Here is a 22740-nt window from a genome sequence, read left to right on the forward strand (position 1 = left end):
CCTAAATGTGTGACAGTGGCCTGTTCCAGTGGTGGGTGACGTGAAGCCTGATTCTCTGCTATGACATGAAGACTGATTCTGCGCTGACATAAGGCCAGATTCTCTGTTACGGGACCGCTCTCCTCTGTCTGGGTGCCGGGGCCTAAATGTGTGACAGTGGACTGTTCCAGTGGTGGGTGACGTGAAGCCTGATTCTCTGCTATGACATGAAGACTGATTCTGCGCTGACATGAAGCCAGATTCTCTGCTATGGCATGAAGAGACTGATTCTCTGCTGACTTGAAGCCAGATTCTTTGCTATGGCATGAAGAGACTGATTCTCTGCTGACGTGAAGCCAGATTCTCTGCTATGGGACCTCTGTCCAATTGATATTGGTTCATTTTTATTTTTTTAATTTTTATTTTAATTCATTTCCCTATCCACATTTGTTTGCAGGGGATTTACCTACATGTTGCTGCCTTTTGCAGCCCTCTAGCTCTTTCCTGGGCTGTTTTACAGCCTTTTTAGTGCCCAAAAGTTCGGGTCCCCATTGACTTCAATGGGGTTCGGGTTCGGGACGAAGTTCAGATCGGGTTCGGATCCCGAACCCGAACATTTCCGGGAAGTTCGGCCGAACTTCTCGAACCCGAACATCCAGGTGTTCGCTCAACTCTAATTATTACTACAAAAATTCCCTTTCCAATATAAACCTCAACACATTTCTTACCTAGGGGTATCGCTGCCAAATGTTCTTGAAGCAACTTATAAAATAAATTACCTACCAATATACCGAAAGATTCGTCAGGATTTGACATCCTGGCAATCACTTCAGATTTCATGGGTGGGTAGGATAAACATAACTAGAATGGTAATCCTCCTACTATATCTATTTAGAGCCCTTCCAGTTCCAATTTCCATAAAGGATCTGAGATCTATCCAAAGAGATGTACTTAGGTTCATTTGGGCACATAAACGTCAACGTCAACGTACTATAAAGCAGCTAGGTTAGCCCAAATGTTCCTAACTCGCCTGGACCCAAAGATGCACCCTCTGTGGATCGCGATAGAGAACTCCAATATTACCCCTTGTACTTGGAGAGCCCTGATTTGGAATATGGATATTATTCCGCACTCCATACGCTCTAACTCCCTCCTGACGTATTACTCATTGATACTCTGGAGATCGGTCAGATTTAAATATGCACTACAATCCAGACCATCTCCTCTAATGTACCTTTTAGGGAACCCCACATTCCCCCCGGGTCTCCAACATCACAACCTCACATGGTGGCTAACCAATCGACTCTGTACATTGCACAGATTCTTGGTTAGAGGCAAACTAATCTCTATTACGGACTTCAAAGAAAAATACTCCCCTCCTGTCAGGGAATACCTTAATATGAATCAAGTGTTTTCTTTCTTAAGGTCTGTACAAACACCCAATCAAGCTGTAGCATTTACCCCGTTTGAGCGATCTATTACTTACTGTACTCATTGTATAGACAAGGTTTATTATCACGAATTTATGGGTGACTTAGCACCCTTCCTGAAGGTGATAAGTTACCTTATATGAAAGCATGGGAGAAGGATTTGCAACAGGAATACCCATCCTCCAAGTGGTATCAAAGATCCCAGACTCTCACGAAAGGGTCCTGGCAAGTCACACTAGCAGAAACCTCAATTAGGATCCTACACAGAACATATATGGTACCCGCCAGACTCCACCCTATATATACAGAGGTTTCTCCTAAGTGCTTCAGGGGTTGTGACGAAAAGGGATCAATGCTACATATTTGGTGGTCTTGCCCAGTTGTTAAACGTTTTTGGGCCCAGACAACAAAATTGCTTTCAACAATACTAAAATGTAACTATCCCATGACGCTACCTCTATGTTTATTGGGTGATAAACCCTACTGGCTGACCTATGCCAGATTCAAACTATCCCAATTCATACTGCTGGTAGCTAGAATACACATCGCTTTTAAGTGCCGCTCTAATTCGCTCATCTTTCAAGCAGTACTGGATAGAATTAATAAAATTCTACAGTGCGAAAAGATGTCAGCTATTCGTACTGACACATTTACTACCTACGAAAAAGTATGGGAACCATGTCTTCCTCCCATGCCTCAGACATGCGTTACAGTATATCTTTATGAGATTTGTATCATTATTGTGATATAATATGCCTCTGTTTTCTCAATGTAATTACGCCACATATTTAGAAGAATGTCACTGTTATTCTGAATGTAAGGTAAATTGAGAACAAATGTATGTATACCTCTAAGAAATATTTCTGTTCTATGTACCAAATCTAGTAACTAATATAGTAAGTTTTTGTGCTTACCTATGCTAAAAAACCCAATAAATGCTCTTTGAAACATAAAATAACTTTCTATGTATTGTAAAAAAAAGGGCTAGATAAAGGAATATTATTAGAATATATATATATACAGTACAGACCAAAAGTTTGGACACACCTTCTCATTCAAAGAGTTTTCTTTATTTTCATGACTATGAAGGCATCAAAACTATGAATTAACACATGTGGAATTATATACATAACAAACAAGTGTGAAACAACTGAAAATATGTCATATTCTAGGTTCTTCAAAGTAGCCACCTTTTGCTTTGATTACTGCTTTGCACACTCTTGGCTTTTTCTTGATGCGCTTCAAGAGGTAGTCACCTGAAATGGTCTTCCAACAGTCTTGAAGGAGTTCCCAGAGATGCTTAGCACTTGTTGGCCCTTTTGCCTTCACTCTGCGGTCCAGCTCACCCCAAACCATCTCGATTGGGTACAGGTCCGGTGACTGTGGAGGCCAGGTCATCTGGCGCAGCACCCCATCACTCTCCTTCATGGTCAAATAGCCCTTACTTTCAAAGTTTTCCCAATTTTTCAGCTGACTGACTGACTTTCATTTCTTAAAGTAATGATGGCCACTCGTTTTTCTTTACTTAGCTGCTTTCTTGCCATAATACAAATTCTAACAGTCTATTCAGTAGGACTATCAGCTGTGTATCCACCTGACTTCTCCTCAACGCAACTGATGGTCCCAACCCCATTTATAAGGCAAGAAATCCCACTTATTAAACCTGACAGGGCACACCTGTGAAGTGAAAACCATTTCAGGGGACTACCTCTTGAAGCTCATCAAGAGAATGCCAAGAGTGTGCAAAGCAGTAATCAAAGCAAAAGGTGGCTACTTTGAAGAACCTAGAATATGACATATTTTCAGTTGTTTCACACTTGTTTGTTATGTATATAATTCCACATGTGTTAATTCATACCTTTGATGCCTTCAGTGTGAATCTACAATTTTTATAGTCATGAAAATAAAGAAAACTCTTTGAATGAGAAGGTGTGTCCAAACTTTTGGTCTGTACTGTATATATATATATATATATAATGAAAACTTAACAGAGAATACCAGTATTCTATTGCATTCCAAAAATTCACAAAGATCCAAGAAATCCACCTGGACGACCCATTATATCCGGCATAGGATCTATCTCATCAAATTTGTCTCAATACATAGAAAGGATTTTACAACAATCGTAAAAAATGCCCCTTCATATACAAAAGATACAACTGCCATTATAGCTACACTGGAAACATTACAAGTAGAAGATCATTGGATTCTAGGGATGATGGATGTAAATTCCTTATACACTATCATCGATCATACACAGGGCATTGAGGCACTAAATAATAAGTTAACACAAGATGGTAAGTTATGTAAGGACCAGATAGCATTCATAGCAGAGGGGGTACATTACATCCTATTTCACAATTATTTTTTATTATGGATCAGATTTTTTCCTGCAGATCATAGGCACCAGGTTCGCCCCCAGTTATGCCAATCTTTTTATGGCATATTGGGAAGATGAGGTCGTCACTCCCAAACTGGGGGACAGCCTGGTGCTCTGGAAATGTTATATAGATGATGTGATTTTTATTTGGCGAGAATCAGAGGAGAATTTACATACATTCATACAAGATATAAGTACCAATCAAAGGAATTTGAGTTTTACTACTAATATCAGTACAGAAAAGGTGGATTTCTTGGATATTACAATTGAAAAACAAGATAAAAGTTTAATATGTAATACATATCAAAAACCTGTCAATAAAAACAGTTATATACTTTTTTCAAGTTGCCATCTACCAAGATGGCTGATAAATATACCCACTAGCCAATTTAGAAGACTTAAAAGGAATTGTACCACAAATGACCAATTTGAAAAGGAGGCACAAGAACTAAGTGAACAATTTTTAAAAAAAGATTATCTTTCAAAAGTAATTGAGAATTCTCTGAATAAGGTTAGATCTATGGAGAGGAAAGATTTTTTTTTATAGAGAATATAATTGAAAAAAAGAATGACGGTACCCTATGTATTATTCATCCTTTTAACAGTCATTATAAAGGGATAGAAAAGATAATAAATAAACATTGGCATCATATTTTAGAAGATAAATTAATAGGTCCTATATTAACTCCAATTCCAAAAATTACGTTTACAAAAGCACCTAATTTGGGCTTAAAAATTGCCCCTTCATACAAAAATAAAGTAAAAATGAAGACACACAATTGGTTACAAGCAAATGGTTTTTTAGATGTGGAACATGCAATAATTGTAGAATTACTAAATTTCCAAAGAAAATTACTGAAGTTTATTCCACAAAAAAACTCCTTTCATTTGATGACTAAAAGCACTTTGACATGTAATTTGATGGATGTGATATATATTATACAATGTCCATGTAATAAGCAATACATTGGTAGAACCAAACGTACCTTGAAAAAAAGAATATCAGAACATATTAATAATATAAAAAATGGTTTAGAACAACATTCATTATCCAAACATTACAAGGAGTTTCATAGCAAAGATCCATCAACACTTACCTTTGTAGCAATAGAAAAAGTGAGGAAACAATAGAGGGGCGGAGATCATATAGCATTTATGTCAAGAAGGGAATCGAAAAGATTTTTTGAGTTTGATACCTTGATTCCAAACGGCATGAACGCAGAAATTGAAATTTTTGGATTCTTGTAGAATCGGGATAGGTGCCCTTCATGGACGCGACATCGGGGTTAGGCTGTTTACCAGCACCCCGATCTTGCCTCCGTGGGAGGCTCCCATCCCTTGTCATCATTAGAAGATCCCTGTTTTCAAAATAAAAAGAATAAAAGAAAGAAACAGAAAAATAAAATAAAATAAAAGATGAACAACTAATTAAAATAGAATAAATAGGTAGGAAATTAAAATAGGAAGGTTTTAATAAAAATGGTCAAAAATATTCATCTCTGTATACAAATTACTCACATATAATGGCCCAATGTGTGTGATAATATAAGAATAGATATAGTATACATGTTTGATAAAAAAAACGCATTGAAAACGTATAAAAAACGCATATGAGTTTTTTTAGATATAGGTTGGATAAGGGAATCCTATAAAGGGTGGTGCCACTGGATGAAAAAATGAATGGAAAATGAACAATTAAATAAATGAAAAATAGGAGTATAAAAAAAAAATTTAAAAAAAATATCTCAATTGAAATTTTTCATGTAGTAGGTCAAGAATAACTGTTTGGGGATAACAATTAATATTTTATGGTATGTTATAAACTTGGCAACACAATTATGACAGAAAATGCATTACAAATGCGTAAAAAATTGCATATGCATTTTTTTTATATTTGTTGCAAAAGAGAGCCCTATAAAGGATTATTATACCAAACTTAACTATTAAGAAGATAAATGTAACATAAATCATGATAGCAAAAGATAAATGATTGACGTATTTGGCTGAAATGTGAATTTTTGGGAAGATTCATGCAGTATATTAGAAGGGGAATATGATTGTATTGATGTAATAATAAGTAGACTCTCTGAATCTCCCTAAACAAAAAAATTGGCTTAATGTGAAGATCCATGCCACTTCTTAGCAAAACCCTGAAAATTTTATCCCACCCATTGTCAGGGTATATATTGCACCACGAAACATATTGCCAGTAGGAGACAGTGAGGAAGGAGCACGTTGCTCCGAAACGCGTTTGGTACTACTGGCATAATAATCCAAGAAAGATCCCCGATACAACAACTGTCTAGATATGACATAAGAACACCGCAATCCTGCAAATACTTCCAGTTTACAGCACTATGGAGCGGTAACTAATACAGTGCGACCACATGGGACGCCGAACGGCAGCTCACGTCATCCATGAGGAGGGGAGTCAGAGGATTCTGTTCAGCGTTCTAAGGAGAGACGCACCAGAAGAAAGCTGACAATGTGGTAACATTTTTCTCTTCGTTAACAGAGAGTGATATATATTGTATAAAATGTAACAAGAGCTACAGTTCTGAATACCTCTTGTGTACTATCACCCACATTGAATAAGAACAAAGCATGATTATATGGATGGTTATTTGATGCGGTGGACTCAATTCTCTCCCAATTCTTTGGAATAGCCCCTACTATAGGTGTTGATTCACATTGGGGCGGAGGGGAGGACACACCATCAAATACATCTATGTTGGTGTCTTTTGGTATTTAAGTTGGCCGGTCAACAAGATTGATAACATTTACACAGCATCTAGCTATATATGTGTTATTGTGGACTTCTGCCCTTCTCAGATACCAGCAAACTCTACAGGATTGGACAGGAGAACACAACTTTTGTAATATAGTTAGATTCTATTTCATTTTAGTTTTGTATTTTATTTATATTGCTTGGATACAATAAACTGGTATTATTGGTACAGCTCCTGGTAATAGAGTGCCTGTTTAATTTAAGATATACGATAAATCCTGGATTTCATCTAGCTGTCCTCCCAGACAGGTTGGAAGCTTGCATCCAACCACAAGCCTTACACACCCCACCCTACTGCCATTCAGCTGGCTTTCAGACACTCAGGCATTGGCAAAGCCCAGACTGGCATGTGCTTGACCTCACCTGGCTGTCAATCAGTCCAGCAGCACATGTCTGGAGGAAAATATCTCCCATCTATCAAGCAACCCCTCACTGTGTCACAACTGTTATTGCACTGCACTGTGGAAAGGTTTAATACACAGCCAGCTAATACTGAGAGACTTTGGGACATTCTACCTATGCACTGAGAAGTTAGAAATCTTCCGCAGTTACTAAATGGGACTATGCAAAGTTTTGGAGGGAGAAAAACAGACACACTGACCTTTGACTGTCTGGTTTAGCTCTGCTGTTTACCTTGCAAACTTGTTTATCTCTGGAAAACTGAAATTGCAACATTGTTTCTATGTAGGCTGTGATTCTCCACTCCTCCAACTAGAAGGTTCTAGGTCAGTTAGAAACCGTATATAAGTAAGGCTACATTCACACTCGCGTTTTGAATTCCGTTTGTGAGATCCGTTTCAGGGATCTCACAAACGGTTCAAAACAGATCAGTTCTGCCCCAATGCATTCTGAATGGATAAGGATCCGTTCAGAATGCATCAGTTTGGCTCCGTTCCACCTCCATTCCTCTCTGTATGCGGACACCAAAACGCTGCTTGCAGCGTTTTGGTGTCCGCCTGGCGATGCGGAGCCAAACGGATCCATCCTGACTTACAATGTAAGTCAATGGGGACGGATCCGTTTTCACTGACACAATATGGTGCAGTTGAAAACAGATCCTTCCCCCATTGACTTTCAATGTAATTCTGGACGGATCCGTTCTGAACGGATACAAGCGTTTGCATTATAGGTGCGGATCCGTCTGTGCAGATACCAGACGGATCCGCACCTAACGCAGGTGTGAAAGTAGCCTAAAGCAGTCAGAGCTCATGGCTTTCTGCAGATAGAGACCAGTGTTTAGTAGAAGAGACTCAGTAAGACTTCAAGAGTGACCAGAAGAAGATGCTGAGAATGGAATCCTCTGCCCCAGACCCTCGGTCACCAGCTTTTTGACCATAGGGCCAGCTGGACGACTGAACCACAGACCCTTGGGAACCAGCCATGTTGTTGGGCCAGCCATCTGAGAGATAGAAAATCACAGCTAGATCAGGCCTTTCCTCAGCACAGAACCGTCTTATGCCTGGGAAGAAACTGGAGAAGCCAGCTCAGTGAATTGCCTGTATTGTTTTGTACTTGAGTTCCTCCAGTAAAGAAGCAGACTGGTTTACTGGAAACCTTGACTCTGTAGAATAATTTCTCATTGGGGTGCACCACGTGTTACCTTCTCACCAGAGAGCAGCAACACACGGTGACACCTTGATGTGAGACCCGTCATAGTGTTGAGACCGTCACAAACTGGGCCACTGCAATTATGCATGTGGTAAGCCCATGTAGTCAGTCATATGCATTCTCTAACCGCATCGTGACCACTATATGATCACGCTGTGTGGTCATATCCTAAGAAATTGCAATTTTAACTTTCATAACCTATAAGTATTTAACTAGAGATGAATGCCCACACAGACCTAAGGATTAACAGAGCATTGCTTTCTTTAATTTGCGCAGAGCTTTCTTCACATCCTGATTTTTTAAGCTGTAAATGAGAGGATTGAGCATCGGGATGACTCCTGCATACAAAATGGCAAGCACTTTGTCCTGGTTAATGGAATAGCTGGACTTTGGCCTCATATACATGCCAAGGATCGTCCCATAAAACAAGAGGATGACTGTGAGATGTGAGGAGCAAGTGGAGAAAGTTTTGTGTCTTCCTTCCTTAGAGTGAATCTTTAAGATACTTGAGATGATATACATGTAGGACACCAAGGTCATGACTGAAGGGACAAAGCCAATGATGGCGCTTGGTCCAAGTATTAACATTTCTATAGTATGTGTGTCACTACAAGAAAGTATCATTAGCGGCTTCAAATCACAAAATAAATGGTCAATCTCATTTGCTTTACAAAACATACAGGATGATATTAGAAGGGCATAAAGAATGCCCTCAAAGACACCCATACTCCAAGATATCCATAACATCCAAAAACAGACTTGAAGACTCATGAAATAAGAATAACGTAAAGGATGACATATGGCCACGTAACGATCATAAGCCATGGCAGCCAAGATGAAGTATTCAGACACCATGAGCACCACAAGGAAGAAGACCTGAGTGATACAACCCTCGTAGGAGATGACATTGTTTCCAGTCAGAAAAATGTCCAACAACTTTGGCAGAACCATTGAGGTGAATGACATGTCCAATACAGACAAGTTACATAGGAGTATATACATGGGACTGTGAAAATGATGATCAAAGCAAAACAGGCCAGTTGTCAATGAATTTCCAACCAAAGTTGTGACATAAATAACCAGAAAAATGAAAAATAAAACCAACTGGAAGCTCCGAAGCTCGTGGAAGCCGAGGAGATGAAATTCAGTGACAGTGAAGTTTGTCACCTCCATTTAGCAACATAAAACAGATATTTAGCTTTCAAGAAGAGATGTAATCTCATACACGGCAGAAATGGTTGTTAAGCTTTAATGAGAACGGGAAAATACAAGATGTAAATATATAGAACATTTATTCAATAGAAATTTGCACCAGAGGATTGAATTAGTTGTAATGAGAACTCTCGGGAATGACAATAATCAAGCCTGGTTAAAAAGTACTTTTAATGACTACATTCCATGTTAAAACTGTAAATGTTATGAAAAAACATTTCTACTGTACTTTCTAACAAAGGAATAATATTAAAATGACTGAAAGGTGAATTGTAGAGATTAATGGATTTCTAGAAATTTGTTTCAGGTTGCTTCGAACAAATCCTCAAGGCGATTCGATTAGGGTCCAAATAAATTCAACCCATGCATAGATTGCCATGACAAGTTGTGAATGACATTCTTGAGTCTCCTTGGGCTGTATCCAACCTCTTTCAAGATCTTTAACAGCAAGACAGTAATTGTGATCTTAAAGTGAGTGACAGCAACATGTATGACTATGGGCAAATGCATGTTTGTCGGTGTTAGCAAACAGCCTGGTTAGTAACACAATGTGCTGTCTGATTTGTTATGCTTTTTAAAATAAAAAAAACAGTTCAAAAATGATCTCTTATTGTGGGCAGATGTCATGTTTTGAACAAGCTTTCCAAAAAAATATCCCTTTTTAGGGATTAGCAACAGGTACAATTGGACAGAGTCCAGTACAATTTAGCAGTGAGAGATGCAGAACAACGTGTAAATTATACTAGGTTTTGATAAATGAAATTTTTGGGCTACAGTTTCTAATGCCTAAAAAAAAGCGCAATTGGACAGAGTCCACTCCAATATACGGTCAACTCTGATGCCTTTAAGATACATCTGGTCAGAATTTGACCAATTATTTATTTAAGAAACTTTGTAACAGTTTTTAAGAATAAAATGCACATTTGGATAGAGTCCACTCCAATATATGGTCACACTAACATGGCAAGATACATCTGGTCAGGTTTGGCACACTTACTACTTTAAGACTTGCAAGTGCGCTCATTTATTTTACAAAAAAAGGCAAATGGACTGAGTCCAGTGCAGTTAGTGCACAAAAATATGTTGGTACTAAAGATGAGCAAATTTTTCAAAAATTTGATTCGGCCGGTTCGACGAATTTTTCGAAAAAATTAGCTTCGATCCAAATTCATTTGTGCCAAATTACGTTAGAAAATGGCTATTTCCAGGCTGTAGAGAGCCTTTATAGTGGTGTAGAACAATGTGCCTTGCAGTAACACGCATAGGGAGTGTGCTGTGGTAGTGAACTAATACTGTGAGTCAGTATGACATGCAGATGTACAGCATTCATTTTAGGATATGGTCAGATATCACTGTCAAGTATCAGAATAATGCCAGTGTGACAACTCACCCTGACACCTGACCCGCCTTACAGCTGCTACACAGACAGGATCCATTGTGCGTCTCATTTTTCCTTCCTTCTGACAGATCAGAAGAAAGGTCAAATAAATTATGATGTCAGCCAGGCCAAAAGCCAAAATAGTGGACCAGTCATCAAGTGGGGAGGGTGGGAACAGCTTGAGAAGTCCACAGAGTGGACCTATGACATAGTGGTGAGGTTCAAGCAGCATGAGGAGACCACAGAGTGGCCCAATAACAGGGTCTGGAGGTGGAAGCAGTATGAGGAGGCCAGCGAGTGGCACAATGACCAGTCTGGAGTTGGCGGCAGCATCAGGAGGATACCACAGAGTGGCAAATTAACATAGTGTGGATATAGCAAATAATGGCAAAAAAAAGAGAGAAAGGGGCTCATAGGGTGAGTAAGTCAAATAACAGTGCCCTTACACACGAGAGGTGGTTTGTTCACCTATTTAGGTTGCACCAATTTGGGTGCAACCACATTGAAGGCCAGATGAAAATAGTTACTGGTTGGTGCAGCCGGACTTATCCGATAACCTTAGGCGGGAACCAAACCGCCGGTCAGATGAACAATAGTACTGGAGGAACACTGGACCATAGGAGTCAAGCAAACATGTGGACAACACAGGGCACAATATCACAACCAGGTGTCAAATAGATTTAGATTTATTCATAGACAACGCGTTTCAGGGTACATTAGACCCCTTTATCAAGTCTGGAAGTTAACAGCTGAATCAGAGACACGGCTGCTGCTTGCCGGGATGTTCAGTTTGCTGTGTAGCCGTCTACTGCTACCGCCGCTACTTCAGTGAACCCTTGCACCACTCTTTTCCGGACAGGCAGGCTGTTGCAAAGCGGATGATCTACCCCGTGCGGCTCCCAACTTTCCACTGCTGCCACCCTGCTGACTCCCGGCCACTCTAGCAACTTGCTGGCTCAGCCGTTGCCTCACGGGCAAGCTGGCACCCTCTTCTCCTGATGACGAAGCCCCTTCTCCACCCGGCTCCCAAATGTGATCGGCTTCATCATCATCAACTAGTGACTGCACGTCACTGATGTCCTCCTCAACCATCTCTGGGTCAGGAGCCTGACTGCTCGTACCACCACCTCCCACGCCACTCTCCTCATCACTACTTGCCCGCCTACTGGAGAAAGCAGCGGATGTCTCCTCCAGATCTTGGCTGGGCAGTAGCTGCTGACTGTCCTCTAGTAGCTTGTCCTCGCTGTATAGTGAAGCTGAGCCCACAGCATACAATACTTCTGTGGGTGATGGAACAGCAAAGGACAGAGGTGGGTGGAGGACAGGTGAGGGCACAGAGCCTGCTCCGGGGCAATGCCAACTAATGGTTGTAAGTAGAATCTAACGTGCTTATTAAAACAATACCTTTATTATTAACTGGGTTATGGAGCAAAAATTTGCTCAAGTGATATCCTATATAGAAGAGATGGATACTCTAAAAAATATTCCTACTATAAATAGGATAGTCGTTAAATAGGACAGATAGAACCAATGTTACCGAAAGCAGGGGTAGTTATGTTACTATATAGGGAATAAATATCTTTCCCTGGATAACCCTATAGGTCTAATAACCTATGCACAGGGATACCCCCTGATGGTGGAGGTACCTTGCCCCCGTACCTAGGTCTACCTATTTCCCTAATAAAGCCCTACTCACACAAATGGATAGAATATAAATCCAAAAAACAAAAAACATAAAGATGGCTATATGTATTAACGGAAACCCGTTAATACATATAGACATCTTTATGTTTTTTGTTTTTTGTACTGAAATAGGCCACTAAACACTTTCAACACATATAACTGCAGAAGTGAACTGAGAATATATATTTTTTCCTCTAGCAAAATAGGCCACTAAATGATTTTAACAGAAATAACTGCACCAGTGAAGTGCGTATATATATTTTTATTTCTGTACTGAAATAGGCCACTAAACACTTTGAACACAAATAAGTGCACCAGTGAAATGCATATATAGGTTTATTTTTGTACTGAAATAGGCCACTAAACGCTTTCAACACATATAACTGCAGAAGTGAACTGAGAATATATTTTTCTTTCTGTACTGAAATAGGCCACTAAACGCTTTGACCACAAATAACTGCACCAGTGAAGTGCGTAGATATTTTTATTTTTCCACAGATATAAGCCACTAAAGGCTTTTCAACGTAGCACTTGCAACACAAGAACAAATTGCTGGAATGACAGAGCTGTATAATGGCTTTTGGATCCACAAATAATCTTTCGCCAAACTTGTAAATCGCTTTTCTAGCACTATCCCTAGTGCCTTCTGACGTCACTCCCTGCACTAAGATGCTGTGAAATGATTCATCCCTATTCATTCCCTGCACTTACAAATCGATTTTTCAGTTTCTTTGTTCACAATGAGGTTTTTCCTATTACTGTCCCTAGCGCCTTCACACATCTGTCCCTGCACTCAGAACGTTGGAAAATGGCAGAATCTAAAATGTCTGCCGTATTTATAGGGCTGTGACATCACAGGGCTGGCTGGCTGATGATTGGCTGCATGCAGGCATGTCAATCTGGGTGATCCTGCCTTCTCAGAGTTCCTTGCCCCATGTCTTCAGTCCTCACATGTGTAGCTGCTCTTTTAGGAGAAATTGTGATTCGTTACCACGAAGCGCGAGGAAATTCGCATTCATTGCCAATCACATTTTTCCTTCGATTCACTCATGTCTACTCAGTACATTACATTTTTAACCTCCTCAGGACCGCCGTACGCAGGATTGCGTCCTGGCGGCGGGCCTGCTATTCTGGGTGGACGCATATACACACAGGCGCGCGTGTTCACAGGATCGGAAGGTAAGCGAGTGGATCTCCAGCCTGCCAGCGGCGATCGTTCGCTGGCAGGCTGGAGATGCGATTTTTTTAACCCCTAACAGGTAAATTAGACGCTGTTTTCATAGCAGCGTCTAATATACCTGCTACCTGGTCCGCTGGTAGTCCCTTTTGCTTGGATCGACCACCAGAGGACACAGGCAGCTCAGTAATAAGTAACACCAAACACAACTACACTACACCCCCCCGTCACTTTTTAACCCCTTATTAACCCCTGATCACCCCTGATCACCCCATATAGACTCCCTGATCACCCCCCTGTCATTGATCACCCCCCTGTAAGGCTCCATTCAGACGTCCGTATGTTTTTTACAGATCCACAGATACATGGATCGGATCCGCAAAACACATACGGACATCTGAATGGAGCCTTACAGGGGGGTGATCAATGACAGGGGGGTGATCACCCCATATAGACTCCCTGATCACCCCCCTGTCATTGATTAACCCCCTGTAAGGCTCCATTCAGACGTCCGTATGTTTTTACAGCTCCACGGATACATGGATCGGATCCGCAAAACACATACGGACATCTGAATGGAGCCTTACAGGGGGGGTGATCAATGACAGGGGGTGATCACCCCATATAGAATCCCTGATCACCCCCCTGTCATTGATCACCCCCCTGTCATTGATCACCCCCCTGTAAGGCTCCATTCAGACGTCCGTATGTGTTTTGCGGATCCGTGGATCTGCAAAACACGGACACCGCGGATCCGCAAAACACATACGGACGTCTGAATGGAGCCTTACAGGGGGGTGATCAATGACAGGGGGGTGATAACCCCATATACACTCCCTGATCACCCCCCTGTCATTGATAACCCCCCTGTAAGGCTCCATTCAGACATTTTTTTTGGCCCAAGTTAGCAGAAATTTATTTTTATTTTTTTTCTTGCAAAGTCTCATATTCCACTAACTTGTGTCAAAAAATAAAATCTCACATGAACTCACCATACCCCTCACGGAATCCAAATGCGTAAAAAATTTTAGACATTTATATTCCAGACTTCTCACGCTTTAGGGCCCCTAAAATGCCAGGGCAGTATAAATACCCCACATGTGACCCCATTTCGGAAAGAAGACACCCCAAGGTATTCCATGAGGGGCATATTGAGTCCATGAAAGATTTAAATTTTTGTCCCAAGTTAGCGGAAAGGGAGACTTTGTGAGAAAAAAACTAAAAAAATCTATTTCCGCTAACTTGTGCCAAAAAAAAATAATTCTATGAACTCGCCATGCCCCTCATTGAATACCTTGAGGTGTCTTCTTTCCAAAATGGGGTCACATGTGGGGTATTTATACTGCCCTGGCATTTTAGGGGCCCTAAAGCGTGAGAAGAAGTCTGGGATCCAAATGTCTAAAAATGCCCTCATAAAAGGAATTTGGGCCCCTTTGCGCATCTAGGCTGCAAAAAAGTGTCACACATCTGGTATCGCCGTACTCAGAAGAAATTGGGCAATGTGTTTTGAGGTGTCATTTTACATATACCCATGCTGGGTGAGAGAAATATATCGGTCAAATGCCAACCCTTTGTATAAAAAAATGGGAAAAGTTGTCTTTTGCCGAGATATTTCTCTCACCCAGCATGGGTATATGTAAAATGACACCCCAAAACACATTGCCCTACTTCTTCTGAGTACGGCGATACCAGATGTGTGACACTTTTTTGCAGCCTAGGTGGGCAAAGGGGCCCACATTCCAAAGAGCACCTTTCGGATTTCACAGGGCATTTTTTACAGATTTTGATTTCAAACTACTTCTCACGCATTAGGGCCCCTAAAATGCCAGGGCAGTATAACTACCCCACAAGTGACCACATTTCGGAAAGAAGACACCCCAAGGTATTCCCGTGAGGGGCATGGCGAGTTCCTAGAATGTTTTATTTTTTGTCACAAGTTAGCGGAAAATGATGATTTTTTTTTTTTTACAAAGTCTCATATTCCACTAACTTGTGACAAAAAATAAAAACTTCCATGAACTCACTATGCCCATCACCTTAGGGTGTCTACTTTCCGAAATGGGGTCATTTGTGGGGTGTTTGTACTGTCTGGTCATTGTAGAACCTCAGTTAACATGGTGCTCAGAAAGTCAGAGCTGCTTCAAAAAGCGGAAATTCACATTTTTGTACCATAGCTTGTAAACGCTATAACTTTTACCCAAACCATATTTTTTTTTTACCCAAACATTTTTTCTTTATCAAAGACATGTAGAACAATAAATTTAGCGAAAAATTTATATATAGATGTCGTTTTTTTAAAAAAAAATTACAACTGTAAGTGAAAAATTTCGTTAAATTTTGATTAATAACAAAAAAAGTAAAAATGTCAGCAGCAATGAAATACCACCAAATGAAAGCTCTATTAGTGAGAAGAAAAGGAGGTAAAATTCATTTGGGTGGTAAGTTGTATGACCGAGCAATAAACGGTGAAAGTAGTGTAGTGCAGAAGTGTAAAAAGTGGCCTGGTCATTAAGGGTGTTTAAGCTAGGGGGGCTGAGGTGGTTAAATTTTTATGATAAAAATTGGATTGCTAAAAAGAAATTGACTACTGTAGCTTTAAATATTGCTGTGCAGTGCAGAACCCTCACGACATACAAATGGCTACAGCCCATTAACCCACATGAGATGACTAACTTAACCCATTCCTTTCGCTAAAACCTATCTCTATATCAATTAATTCACTATAACTACTTATTATCTTTCCTAAAACTGCCCCTGTTTGAATCTAAATTAGTTGTATTGAGTCTTTGTTCTCTCTCTCAGCGAAGGAAAAGCTCCAGTGGGGCAAAAACCACCCAATGGTTTGGTTGAAATCCAGAATTTTTATTAGGCAGCGGTACAACACGTTTCGGGGATAAAAACCCCTTCTTCAGGTACTTGCAAGTATCTGTACCTGAAGAAGGGGTTTTTATCCCCGAAACGCGCTGTACCGCTTCCCTAATAATTTCTGGATTTCAACCAAACCATTGGGTGGTTTTTGAGCCGCGTGACCTTTTCCTTCGCTGATTCTCCGACTTCCTGAGGGACTCCAGGCATCCCTGATCAGAAGCACCTGCACCCGTGGCTGCACACCACCTGCTGCAAGGGGACATAAGCACCCCCTGATGTGCCTACACTATAGTTGTGCCTACATCTAGCACAACCTTCCAAGGTGAGCCTCCAATTTTGGAGACATTTTATTTTTATTTTTTTATTTAAATGTTATCACCTTATGGTACGCCTTTTTATGTTCCACAGTTGAAAACAGCCTGCATAAACAATTTGTTCTCTCTCTGACATCCTGCCCTCGGTGATGCAATCTTCCTTCTTCATATTGCCTACCCCTGTGACTGTCTTCTGATCTTTAACCCCTTAAGGACCAAGCTCATTTTCACCTTAAGGACCAGGCCATTTTTTGCAAATCTGACCAGTGTCACTTTATGTGGGAATAACTTTAAAACGCTTTTACTTATCCAGGCCATTCTGAGATTGTTTTTCGTCACATATTGTACTTCGTGACACTGGTAAAATGGAGTAAAAAAAAATACATTTTATTTATAAAAAAATATCACATTTACCAAAAATTTGGAAAAATTTGCAAATTTCCAAGTTTCAATTTCTCTACTTCTATAATACATAGTAATACCTCCAAAAATAGTTATTAATTTACATTCCCCATATGTCTACTTCATGTTTGGATCATTTTGGGAATGCCATTTTATTTTTTGGTGACGTTACAAGGCTTAGAAGTTTAGAAGCAAATCTTTAAATTTTTCAGAAATTTTCCAAAACCCACTTTTTAAAGACCAGTTCAGGTCTGAAGTCACTTTGTGAGGCTTACATAATAGAAACCACACGAAAATAACCCAATTTTGTAAACTACACCCCTCAAGTTAATCAAAACTGATTTTACAAACTTTGTTAACCCTTTAGGTGTTCCACAATAGTTATTGGCAAATGGAGATGAAATTTCAGAATTTCAATTTTTGGGCATATTTTCCATTTTAATCCATTTTTTTCCAGTAACAAAGCAAGGGTTAACAGCCAAACAAAACTCAATATTTATTGCCCTGATTCTGTAGTTTATAGAAACACCCCATATGTGGTCGTAAACTACTGTACAGGCAAACGGCAGGGAGCAGAAGGAGAGGAACACCATATGGTTTCTGGAAGGCAGATTTTGCTGGACTGGTTTATTTACACCTCTCCCATTTGAAGCCCCCCTGATGCACCCCTAGAGTAGAAACTCAAAAAAACTGACCCCATTTTGGAAACTACGGGATAAGGTGGCAGCTTTGTTGGGACGTTTTTAGGGTACATATGATTTTTGGTTGCTCTATATTACATTTTTGTGAGGCAAGATTACAAAAAATTGAAATTATGAAATTTCATCTCCATTTGCCAATAACTCTTGTGGAACACCTAAAGGGTTAACAAAGTTTGTAAAATCAGTTTTGAATACCTTAAGGGGTGTAGTTTCTTAGATGGCGTCACTTTTATGGAGTTTCTACTCTAGGGGTGCATCGGGGGGCTTTAAATGGGACAACATGTCAAAAAACCAGTCCAGCAAAATCTGCCTTCCAAAAACCTTTCCTTTCCTTTCCTTTTGCGCCCTGCCGTTTGGCCATACAGCATTTTACGACCACATATGGGGTGTTTCTGAAAACTACATAATTAGGGCAATAAATATAGATTTTGTTTGACTGTTACCCATTGCTTTTGTAATGGAAAAAATGGATTAAAATGGAAAATTTGGCAAAAAATAGCTGTTTTGGCACCGTTTTTTTTTTTGACTGTCTTCATTTGAAGGGTTAGGTCATGTGTTATTTTTATAGAGCAGATTCTTACGGACGTGGCAATACCTAATATGTCTACTTTTTTAAATTTATTTAGGTTTTACACTATAATATCCTTTTTGAAACAAAAAAAAAACATTTTAGTATCTCCATAGTCTGAGAGTCAGTTTCTTTTTAGTTTTTAGCCGATTGTCTTAGGTAGTGGATCATTGTTTGCGGGATTTTTTTGGCACTATTTTGGGGTGCATATGACTTTTTAATCGCTTGCTATTACACTTTTTGTGATGTAAAGTGAAAAGAATATAATAGAAACGGTGTAAAAGAGCAATTTTTTACACAGTTTTAACTTTCCTTTTTTGACTGTGTTCATCTTAGGGGCTAGGTCATGTGGTATGCAGCGATACCTAATATGTATACATTTTTATATTTATTTTATCTTTACAAAATAATATCATTTTTGAAAAAAATTTTTTTTTTTTTTAGTGTCTCCAAAGTCTGAGAGCCCTATTTTTTTTTTTTTTTTTTTTTGGGCGATTGTCTGTGGCCAAATAGAATAAAAATTTGGGAAGGGGATTATAAATTTAGTGTGGTACTCCCTGAAGCAACCGTCAATGCAGAGGACCGGATGATCAAGGCACGTGTCACACTGAGTGGTGGTGTCCTTCCGTATCCCCCTCCTGTGACACACTCTGCACTTTTTTTGGGACCGTCCCTTCTTTCCAATATGGGGGACCACACCTGGAAAGTGTTGGCCAGGGACGTTCTGGGCGCCTCCAGTTCCCGAGGTACTCCGGCCTGCTCTTTCCCTGTCAGAAAAGATCAGGCCCTTGAGGACTGCCTCATAGAACTGCAGGAATTTCCCTGTGTTGCCAGCACAAAAGAGTTGTACAAGGCAACCTGTACCAAGTAGACCGCACCTTTTTTGTACCATGCCCGGGTTTTGCGCATGGCGTTATATGGCTTGAGGACTTGATCAGAGAGATCAACTCCTCCCATATACCGATTGTAGTCGACAATACAATTGGGCTTGAGGACCGTTGCCGGGGTACCTCGCACAGGAACAGGGGTGATGCCGTTACGGTGAATTGTGGACAGTACAAGGACATCCCTCTTGTCCTTATATCTGACCAGCAACAGGTTTCCACTGGTAAGTGCATGGGTCTCACCCCTGGGGATAGGTACCTGGAGGGGGTGGGTAGGGAGGCGGCGTTGATTTTTCCGCACGGTCCCACAAGCGGACGTGGATCTGGCGGCGAGGGACTGGAACAAGGGGATGCTAGTATAAAAGTTATCCACGTACAGGTGGTAACCCTTATCTAGCAGTGGGTGCATAAGGTCCCACAAAAGTTTCCCGCTAACACCCAGAGTAGGGGGACATTCTGGGGGTTCAATACGGGAATCTCGCCCTTCGTACACACGAAACTTGTAAGTGTACCCTCACAAAGTTTGTACAGCTTCTAGCCATACCTCGCCCGCTTAGAGGGAACACACTGGCGGAAAATGAGTCTCTCCTTGAAAGCAATGAGAGACTCATCAATAGCAACCTTCCTTCCAGGTACATAGGCCTCCATAAATTTGGCCCTGAAGTGATCGATGACCGGCCTGATTTTGTACAGGTGGTCATAGGCAGGATCACCTCGGGGGAAAACATGCTGCATTATTTGCATAATGCAGGCATTTCTGAATGGCCTCAAAACGGGAACGTGCTATGGCCTACAGTAAAATGGGGTCTGGTAGAGGATGTCCCCACTCCAGTACTGCCTGACACTGGGTTTTTTGTCTAGGCCCCAAAATGTCCTCATCTCGGCTGCACTGACCGGAGTCCAGCCACCAGACCTAGCCAAAAAGGAGCCTGGGTGTTGAACTGTTGGACGAACAAGTTCGTTTGCTCCACCATCAGATTCACAAAGTGGTCACTGAAAAAATAACTGAAAAAGTCATATTCAGTGAAGCCCACTGTGGGAATCTGGATTACTGGTTGGCCAACAAAGTCAGGAATCACAGGCTCAAAATCCTTTGGGGTACACCAGACAAGTTCACCGGTAGGGGGCTCAGGTGAACCTATCTGGTGGGCCGGAAAACTAGTACGAGCCCCAGGGCGGCTCATACTAGTGTGGGCCACAGGGTCCCTGACATGGGGGTCCCCTTGCTCCGCCTGGCGGAGTCTCCGCCGCCTTGGGAGCTCATCGTCATCACTAGATGATGAGGAGGACGCGGATGACAAGAGGAAAGTGGGGTCATCCTCATCCTCACTGGGGCTCTTGAAGTCGGAGGCTAGCAGGGTGTATGCCTCCTCGGCCGAGAACATCTGTTGGGCAATAGGGGAGTGTGTGTGTGCATGTCTATGTGTGTGTGTGTAAAACTTTATTTAGTGTGTGTGTGTGGGGGGGACGGGTGTTCAGCGGTGGGGTGGGTGATGCGCTAACAGTGGCCAGACGCTAAAAGTGCCGGCCACAGTCAGCGCACGCACAGAAAAAAAACGCTTGCACCCAAAAAAAGTGTGTGGGGGGGGGACAGGAGGGCAATCTGCAGCACCCCTGGGGAGTCTAGGGTCGCACAGCTGAGTGTGCTGTGGACCCCAGACACCTGATCAGGGTGAAGCCCAAAAATATAAACTTTTTTTTCCCCTAAAATTATCCCTCAGTCTCCCTGCTTAATCTAACCTTACCCTAAACCTGTCCCTGCAAACTTTGGTGGCTCACGTGGGGGTGCTGGGCTCAGTGATAGATGGACGGACAGGCTCCTCTCTCCACGGAAGCAGTGTGGAGGAGGAGAGCAGAGCTGGGGGAAGTTAACCCCCGCCCACCCGTCCAGCCAATAGGATGCGATCCTAAGAGGTGATGTCATCGCCACCTCTCAGGATCTAAGGATGGTGATTGGTGGTGTATTATCACACCACCGATCACCATCCTATTCCGGGTTATCGGGTCACCGGAGACCTGAATGACCCGGAAACACAGCAAACCACAGGTCTGAATTGACCTGCGGTTTGCTGCGATCGCCGATACGGGGGGGTCACAGGACCCCCCTCGGCATTGTCACAGAGTGGTTGCTGAATGATTTCAGCAGACACTGTGTTACGATCACCGCTCGCCCAGCGGCGGTAGTCGGAAATACACAGGGCGTACCTGTACAGTTACACCCTGTCTCCTTAAGAGGTTAACATGGCAGATGCCATTTTGAGCAATTTGCCTGAATCGAAAAGCAAAAAATTCTGATTCATTTGGAAGCCAAATTGTTATGAAATTCAAGAATAATTTGATTTGTCTACAATTTGGTAATCTGTAGTGAAATGGGAAACATTTATTATTTTGTTATAAAGTCACCTGTGAAGGGATTAGATATATTAAAGTGGTATCACTTCACATGCTTTCATAAAAAATAAAAATAAAAATTAGCATATTTTACTGCTGCTGCAGCATTATGCATACAGCAATCTTTAGTCTATTCACATACCACTGATTTTATTGAGCTTTTCCCTTAGCTACGGCTATTTTAACCCCTACAATATAAGGATCTTGTCAAAATGGCTACTCTGCCAGTTCTCTAAGGCCAAAACTGCCTCCCTTACTTCCCATACACACTTGCTGTAGCCAGCAGCTTCCTGTCAGCCAATGAGATTGGAATGCTGAGAGAAACGCCTCCGCACCCTGAAGCCTGATGCAGGCTTGCAATGCCCTTCTGTCTTCTGTTTATACTAAAGGGAAGACAGACAAGCCATAGCATGTTAAGCACAATAAAGTCTCTTTTTAGGGACCTCAGTGGGACATACTCAGGTGTACACTGCCCAGGCACAATGGTGACACGGTTTTGTTCTGTAGGACAGTCCTGTTCATGACACCAATTTCTGCAGTGGAGAGTAGTAGTACGGACACTGATAGTGATGGTGGTCCACAGTGGATGTCCTCACTCCAGCACTCACAGATGCCATACAGTGAGTGGAGGGCACAAACTTTCTTCCCTCAGGGCACACTAGATTTTCTGGGGCTCCTGGCTGGTGTTAGGTGGGGTGCCTTTCATGTTAGGTAGATGGGTGCAAAGTCTACCAACTGTAATGGAAAGCCTATCACCTGCAATGATCATGCTGCCACTATACAACCAGGTCAGCAGCTTTTACTCCACCTACTGTGTCCTTCCCCTTCCCTTGTAGATTGTAGGCTCCCGCGGGCAGGGTCTTCCCCCCCTCTGTACTAGTTTGTTAATAGTTTCATGTTTATCTCATATATAGCGGGGCGGGGTACTGTGGAGGTCACTGTTCAGGGAACGGGTACTGTGGCAGTCACTGTTAACC

The 22740-nt window shown here is 41.5% G+C and overlaps 1 protein-coding gene across 1 annotated transcript; it reads right to left on the bottom strand.

Moving 5' to 3' along the window:
• Positions 1-8428: 8428 nt before the first annotated feature.
• Positions 8429-9358, bottom strand: LOC121005475 (olfactory receptor 5AR1-like). Its single transcript, XM_040438244.1, has one exon. The coding sequence runs from the start codon at positions 9356-9358 to the stop codon at positions 8429-8431; it is 930 nt and encodes a 309-aa protein (XP_040294178.1).
• Positions 9359-22740: the final 13382 nt, after the last annotated feature.

The sequence above is a fragment of the Bufo bufo genome, chromosome 6 (genome assembly GCF_905171765.1).
Source record: "Bufo bufo chromosome 6, aBufBuf1.1, whole genome shotgun sequence".
Lineage (NCBI taxonomy): Eukaryota > Metazoa > Chordata > Amphibia > Anura > Bufonidae > Bufo > Bufo bufo.